We start from the raw sequence: 7,814 nt of genomic DNA, 5'->3' as shown, positions 1-7,814 counted from the left end.
TTCGCTATATCGTCTGACGACGAAGAAATCCCTGACACCCCCATTTCATTTCAAATGGGTTCCTAATGGGATGAAATATTTGGGTATTAAATTGAGCTCAAATTTGGAGAAAGTGATTTTGATTTGATCCACTACTAGTCAAGATTAAGACCAATGTAGAAAAATTGGAAAAGATAAAACTTTCTTTATGGGGAAAGATCAACGTGATTAAAATGGTTGTAGTCCCACCATTTAATTATATCTCTGCAATGTTACTTATGAATAATCCAGACCAGTATGTTAAACAATATGACAAATTAACTAAATAATTTTTGTCGGATAGGAAAAAAACCAAGATTAATATGAAGAAGATGTGCTCACCAAGGGATGTAGGAGGCTTGGCTTTACCAGATGTTAAATTGTACAATTTATCATTTGAAATGGTTAAATTAGTGAAGCATTGGGGTGTCGTGACGTTGTATTAGTTAATGTGACGACTGTTGCTCATCGAATGATTAACGGTTTATAATTGCATGATTAAATGAATTAAGCAATGAATCAAGCAATTATTAACTCATTAACCTGGGGCACCATGGGAACATTATTTTGATTGAGTTTCTATTTCCCAAATTAACTCAAAGGATATCAGAATATCGATTTTACAACAGTCGCTAAATTAATCAACCTCTTGTCTCATGTCTGAACGTCGCATAATCCGGGAATCTGCACGGACCCGGGTCCCACCAATGAGTTTACCACACCAATCTTAGTTGATTATTTATTTACTAGCAAGCTAAAATGATGATAAAAATACACATACACAAAACACAGTATAGCTATTGATTAGGACTTAGTATAACGGGCCAACACACTATGGCACGTGTTACCCAAAATGGGGATTTAAAAGAGAGAGAAACCAAGAAAGTACACGAGAGAAATATACATTTGGTTCATTTGTCAGCCATGCTTATTTAAACCTAGCCTTGCCCCGAACTGCCGCTCTTATGGGTCAGAATATAATGATGTAATTACGTGTTGGAGGTCTCAGGTGGGAAGCTCCACGTGTGTCGTTTAGGCTTCTCAATGACGCACTTCTCCGGCGCAACTCTCTGGTTGTCCTCACGATGTCAGTGTCCTTCTTGGCTTAGGGGTCTGATCCCTCGCCCTTGATCTGAAAGGGGTCTTCTGAGGACAGACAGCTCTGTAGCTCAGAGCTCACAGCTTCGGACTCGAACGGTGTAGATACCACGATTCAATGGAGAGTGGAGGCTGGGTGGTTCGGCTTGAATTCACCCGCTTAGACACAGCTACTCGTCCGTAGCTCGTGTAGAAAAAGGTTACTTTGTCTTCAACCTTGTGTTTCGTTTTGGGGTTTGTTGACTTTGTTCGACCTTCGCTGCAGCTTGGGGTCAATTAGTCTCCTATGTTAATTCTTCACTCTCCTGTCTTATACCCTCGGGTCAGAAGTGGGCGTAACCGCCTTTAGGGCAATTCTCTGGGCGGACCAAGTTAAGGGGCAAGGCCTAGATTTGACTAAAATCCTATTTTAGACACTACCTTCATATCTCATCTTTACCAAAACATTATCTTTGATTTGGATATTTTCCACACAATGTACAATGTATAAACATCAGGCATATACTGGGAAAACTCTTAAAGGTACAATGTTTTCATAATAACGTCATCTCTTAACCTTTAATAATAATACAAAAGTTACATACATTTTCATATTCCACCTCTCGTCATGACCACCATTGTGGCTGACGGAAACCATTGTTCCAAAGTCCCTTTATTGCATGTTTAATGTTCTGAGGCCAGTTCTCCATTGTGAGGACAAAGGAATTTCTCTGTGGCCTAAGGTTTATTATGGGCGTGAGGGGTCATAAAACCCCCACATCTTCAGACCCCTAGATCTCTCCTCCTCTGTTGGGGTTTTGGGAGATAATCTGTAGGGTGGTGGTCTCCTGTACCCTGACCTGATCAGGACAGTCATGACAGGGGCAAAAGGGATGCTGGCTTGGATAACAATAGAACGGGAACTACTTTATCCTTTCACCCCTGTTGATAATCTGTCACGTAGTCTTACAGGGCAGAGGTCTGTTGAAACTCCCAACCCAATGTTGTTTCACTCAAAAGAGGTGTGGAGAACAGTACACAACATATGTGGAATTTCACATCTAAAACAAGGATACTCATCATTGTGGCACAATCCTAGGCTACAGATAGGAAAGAAGTCTGTGTACTGGAACAGTGGCCAATGAAAGGAATTCCTACTATAGGTGATTTGTACAATGAAGATGTTTTAATGTCATACTCAGATTTGGTACAAAAATATGATGCGGGAGACAAGGGACATTTCTGTAAATATTTAGGCTATCAAAAATATTCGGGAAAGAACCCAATAGCTGAGTATTTGGAATTACCCAAACGTAAGCAGCCATTTTCTACTCAATATTTAGTCATTTGCAGAGTAAAGACTGTAAAAACCTCAGAACAATATGGCATATTGACCTAAAGTGTGAAATTGAGGATGATACCTGGTTAAAGATCTTGTCCAGCTCAGGGAGGAACATAAGGGAAGCCAGGGGGAAACTTACTCAAAATTAGATATACATAGGTTTTATTGGACCCCAGCAAGGCTTCATAAAATGGGGCTGACCAACAATTCTCTGTGTCGGAAATGCCAAAAAGACACTGGGACATTTTTACACGCAATATGGAAATGTATATTAGTGCTACTTTTCTGGAAGGATGTTTTGAAATACCTGGAGGAATGGTGGGGCTTAACAACTCCAGTTTTACCGAGAATATGTATCTTGTGCGATAGAACAGTTACCTAATGTAACAAATTAGGAATTTGCACTGATCACTGTTGGTGTGGTTACAGCAGCTAGAGTAATCCTTAGAGTTTGTAAGGGTCATTCCACTCCTACTCTGAAACAGTGGATAGAATCAATGTTGGAGGTAGCATCTATGAACAAATGCTTGCTAGAATCACTGGTAGAAACGAAAATTCTAGAAGCTGGACACATTTTATTTGTCATGTTTCTAAGACTGGGAGGTGATTACTTGTGCTTGCGAACCCATTTAGTTCTGTATTGTAACCTGTGAGATACTATTTGACTGTGTATATGTGCTATGTTGGAGGATATGTCTTGATGTCATGGTCAATGTTTTTATGCCGTGCAATGTTTTATTTGTATGTTTAATAAATAGAACTTTAACAAAAAAACTGGAAATATCACATTTACATAAGTATTCAGAACCTTTACTCAGTACTTTGTTGAAGCACCTTTAGCAGTGATTACAGCCTCGAGTCTTCTTGGGTATGTCGCTACAGGCTTGGCAGACCTGTATTTGGGGAGTTTCTCCAATTCTTCTCTGCAGATCCTTTCAAGCGCTTGTCAGGTTGGATGGGGAGCGTTGCTGCGGCACAGCTATTTTCAGGTCTCTCCAGAAATGTTCGACCGGGTTCAAGTCTCTGGCTGGGCCACTCAAGGACAATCAGAGACTTGTCCCGAAGCCACTCCTGCATTTGAATTTTTTTAATTTAACATTTATTTAACTAGGCAAGTCAGTTAAGAACAAAATATTATTTACATTGACGGTCAACACCGGACGACACTGGGACAATTCTGTGCCACCCTATGGGACTCCCATTCACGGCCGGTTGTGATACAGCCTAGATTCGAACCAGGGTGTCTGTAGTAATGCATCTTCAAGACCGCTGTGCCACTCGGGCTGTGTCTTGGCTTGTCTTGGCTGTGTGCTTAAGGTCGTTTTCCTGTTGGAAGGTGAACCTTCGCCCCAGTCTGAGGTCGAGAGCGCTCTGGAGCAGGTTTTCATCAAAAATCTCTCTGTACTTTCCTCCTTTCATCTTTCCCTCGATCCTGACTAGTCTCCCAGTCCCTCCCGCTGAAAAACATCCATCCAGCATGATGCTGCCACCACCATGCTTCGCTGTAGGGATGGTGCCAGCTTTCCTTCCGATGTGATGCTTGGCATTCAGGCCAAAGAGTTCAATCTTCGTTTCATCAGACCAGATAATCTTGTTTGATCTTGGCAACTCCAAGTGGGCTGTAATGTTCCTTTTACTGAGGAGTGGCTTCCGTCTGGCCGCTCTACCATAAACGCCTGATTGGTGGAGTGCTGCAGAAATGGTTGTCCTTCTGGAAGGTTCTCCCATCTCCCCAGAGGAACTCTGGAGCTCTGTCAAGTGCCCATTGGGTTCTTGGTCACCTCCCTGACCCGAGGCCCCTTTCCGCCGATTGCTCAGTTTGGGCCGGGTGGCCAGCTCTAGGAAGAGTCTTGGTGGTTCCAAACTTCTTCCATTTAAGAATGATGGAGGCCGCTTTGTCCTTGGGGACCTTCAATGCTGCTGAAATAAGACAGATGTGTGCCTTTCCAAATGTCCAGTCTATGGAATTTACCACAGGTAAAGGATGATCAATGGAAACTGGGTGCAGCTGAGCTCAATTTGAAGTTTCATAGCAAAGGGTCTGAATACTTATGTAAATAAGGTATTTCAGTTTTTATACATTTGCAAACATAAAAAAAAACTGTTTTTGCTTTGTCATTATGAGGAAAAACTGTGTGTAGATTGAGGAAAAACTATTTAATCATTTTTAGAATAAGTCTGTAATATCACAAAATGTGGAAAAAGTCAAAGGGTCTGAATACTTTCCGAATGAACTGTATGTTGTGGCCAGACATTGTTCTGTATTGTCATATGGCCTACACGCAGAAGAGCATGACAAGGCCATTTATGGAACTATTGTGAAATGGGGCGATCTCGGGAACTTTCCCCCCAGTTGACTGCAGCATACCAACCTTATTTGCTATCTTGGGTCAGACTCGGATCATAGCCTACAGCGCACATCTTTGTATAATTTGTAATATTTTTAAGAATCAGGACTCAAACAACCTTGTTTAACATGAAAATATGATGTAAGATGTCTTCAAGATGTACGATGACAACACGGTGTAACATTTTACATTTCAGATTTGAAGGCAATTCATTATCAGTGAGAGAAGGCTACGTTTGCTATGCAGATCTCAGGAGCTTGTTGGTATTCCAATAGGCCTGTGTTGTAGCGGCCTATACCAACAATGTTATTACAATAATGTTGATTTAGTGATAATTAACCAGATTTGTAATCGACAATGGTCAAGAGCTCATAAATGACTTAATGAATAAGATTTGACTTCTTATTTGACCAAGTCAGACTTGACTACAGGTAAACCTAGGTTGTGTAGGCAATCACTTTGACTATGTCTGCAAATAGCCTATTGAGGCGGCTTATTATGCTTTAGGCAATAATAATGGACTAAATCACAAATTGAGCACATCAATGCGCACATGTCACACATCATGAAAACATTGAGGCAAAAAGTACACAGCCTATTGGCAAAATAACTCGATTGAACATGAAATTGAGGCTGTTTTAATATTATTATGTAGGCTGTTTTAATACAGTCATCTCGGTTTTCATTTGAAGTATCATTTTATCCTTCACTTGTTTATAACAATTGCAGATATTTAGGCAACATTTTTTGTAGTCAGCTTCATTCTGATGTTATCCGCACTTCGTCCTGATATCACAAACAGACTAAACATCTTGATTCCATGTGTAGCAGAGATCTTCTGTAAATGAAGTGACGCGGAAGGGCAAAAAAAGCATCTAACCATGCACGTTGGCTGCTCTATTACTGGTCTGTTGATGTTAAGAATTGTCGTGGAACTGACCCCCCCCCAAAAAAAGAAGCACTTTTTATGAATACAATAGTTTGTTTCGATGTCTTTATTTTCACTCAGGCAGGGATGTCAGAACATAATCACTTGTCTGGAGGGCATTTAGAAGTACCGACTGCCCATAGCTGCGACAACCACTTTCATGAACTTCTGCCAGGTTGCTTGGATTTCAGGAGTGAAAGAGGCTCCGAACTTGGCGGCAATGACAATTGTGAGGACGTCAGCCAACACCTGTGGACAAAAGACAAAGAAGGAAGATGTTAAATTAGACTGACGGTTTTGTTTAACCTTTGTAATTAGACGTGTTGCTCTGATTGTTATATGTGTAGGCTTACATCAGGAAAGCCTAAAATATAAGCCTATTTCTCAAGACAGAAGGCATACCCTGAAATTGTCAGGGTCGACGAAGAGTTTGTTGGCGTGGGTCTCGCTCAGTGACTTGTATGTGGCCAAGATGTTGCCCATGTTCTTCACAGCTTTGTCCAGAGCTCCACACACGACCTTGCCGTGAGCAGCAACTTTGGGGTTGCCCATGATTGCTGCGGGAGTGGACACATCTCCGAAAGAGCCGAAATAACGCTGAGTCCAGGGGTAGACGATCAGGACTCTGTTATTGCAAGAACACCGAAATATGTGGATTATTTTCAAATGTATTTCAATTATATGCCTAGTTAATACTCTAACATGCTCCATTCAAACTTAACAATATCAACTCAATATTAATAGTAATAAGATAACAGGACAAGTATAATAGTGTTATAATTACTCATGATCATCTCCACTATAAACTATTTTAGATAATATATTTGAATGAGGCTGAAGCCATGACCTACCTTGCCAGAGCCAGTGGTCCGACCTCATTGATATCTACTTTGCCCCAGACAGCACTGATGGTGCTCTTCTCAGCGTCTGTCCAGTCAACCATGTTGTCAGTGTTTGATCTCCGGTTTTGCAACAAGATAAAACAAATCAATGTATTGTGTAGGGAGACACTTTGTCTGCAACTTATATTTATGAGTGCACTCCGCCCACTGGAGGCGGCGCATATGATTGGCTCTGGTAAAGATTAGTATTGGCCAAGTGAGCGCTACAGCTCTCGAACTTGACAAATTATAATCATTTATCTGTTAAACAGTAAATGTTAATTTATTAGTTGTTACAGAATCAAGTCTGTAGGTTAGATCCTAAAACCTGGAAGCATATGTAAATAGGCCTATATAGTTTTATCTCGGTTACCAACGTTTCAAAATTCGCATGATCATTATCTAAAACAGTTTTAATTTATCCAACTGATGCAAGACTAAAAGCAAGGTTATGGCAAAAATCTTCCGTAGATTACATTTCCTTCATTGCAGTGTATAAGGCTACACAAATGAAAAAATAGAAAGTGATGCAATCACTAAACATTTGTATGAATTTGGAAAATGTGATAATTTCAGCCAATTCCGGCCTACTATTTGGCACAGTTTCTTATCTACGACAAAATGATGGCTTCCTTTTTTATCGGGGTATTCAGACCGTTCCGCCCATTTTAAGTGATTAATTTCAAGACATTAAAAATGATACGCAGGAATGTCCTGTATTATTTGCAGATAGGTGGGTACCCATGTCCTCGCCTGACCTGTCTGTCTCTGACATTTTCTTCTTCCGATCATCATTCGAAGTCCAATCAACCTTATAATTGGGGATCATATCCAACTTCCAACCCCAGAGTAGGCATATCACAGATACATACAGGCCGTCATTGTAAATAACAATTTGTTCTTAACTGACTTGCCTAGTTAAATAAAGGTTAAAGAAGAAATAAATGTGAAACACGTCACTTTGAATACAATTTTTCCAATTGAATGCAGGTCTTTGAAGGTGGATTTGAATTTTGCAATTTCATTTACCAATGTAAGATCTATTATAGAACTCTACAATGAAATATATATAGTCCACCTTTAATTATTTAACATTATGTAGGATAGAACGACATTTGCGTCATAATCTAGGCCTATACAATTTCAAATAGCCAATGAACTATTAATGAAATATTTGTCTATTTTGGCAAAAGAAGCTTTATCTTTTGAATTAACTTATT

At 40.1% G+C, this 7,814-nt stretch overlaps 1 protein-coding gene across 1 annotated transcript; it reads right to left on the bottom strand.

Annotated features, from left to right (window-relative positions):
* Positions 1-5,764: 5,764 nt before the first annotated feature.
* On the bottom strand, positions 5,765-6,841 carry LOC106607236 (hemoglobin subunit beta-1). Its single transcript, XM_045720513.1, has 3 exons — positions 6,565-6,841; positions 6,116-6,338; positions 5,765-5,962 (listed from the first exon to the last, which is right to left on the bottom strand). The coding sequence occupies exons 1-3, from the start codon at positions 6,654-6,656 to the stop codon at positions 5,834-5,836; spliced, it is 444 nt and encodes a 147-aa protein (XP_045576469.1). The 5' UTR covers positions 6,657-6,841; the 3' UTR covers positions 5,765-5,833.
* Positions 6,842-7,814: the final 973 nt, after the last annotated feature.

Source organism: Salmo salar, chromosome ssa06, assembly GCF_905237065.1.
Source record: "Salmo salar chromosome ssa06, Ssal_v3.1, whole genome shotgun sequence".
Classification (NCBI taxonomy): domain Eukaryota; kingdom Metazoa; phylum Chordata; class Actinopteri; order Salmoniformes; family Salmonidae; genus Salmo; species Salmo salar.
The sequence above is the reverse complement of the archived record's forward strand: the minus strand, read 5'-3'. Positions and strand labels throughout refer to the sequence as shown.

Excerpts from the sequence above, each read along its gene's own strand:
- LOC106607236 (XM_045720513.1), bottom strand. The coding sequence starts at position 6,656 with ATGGTTGACTGGACAGACGCTGAGAAGAGCACCATCAGTGCTGTCTGG. Across the intron at positions 6,339-6,564 it reads GGACCACTGGCTCTGGCAAG|AGTCCTGATCGTCTACCCCT; the intron begins GTAGGTCATGGC and ends TTGCAATAACAG. Across the intron at positions 5,963-6,115 it reads TCGACCCTGACAATTTCAGG|GTGTTGGCTGACGTCCTCAC; the intron begins GTATGCCTTCTG and ends TTTTGTCCACAG.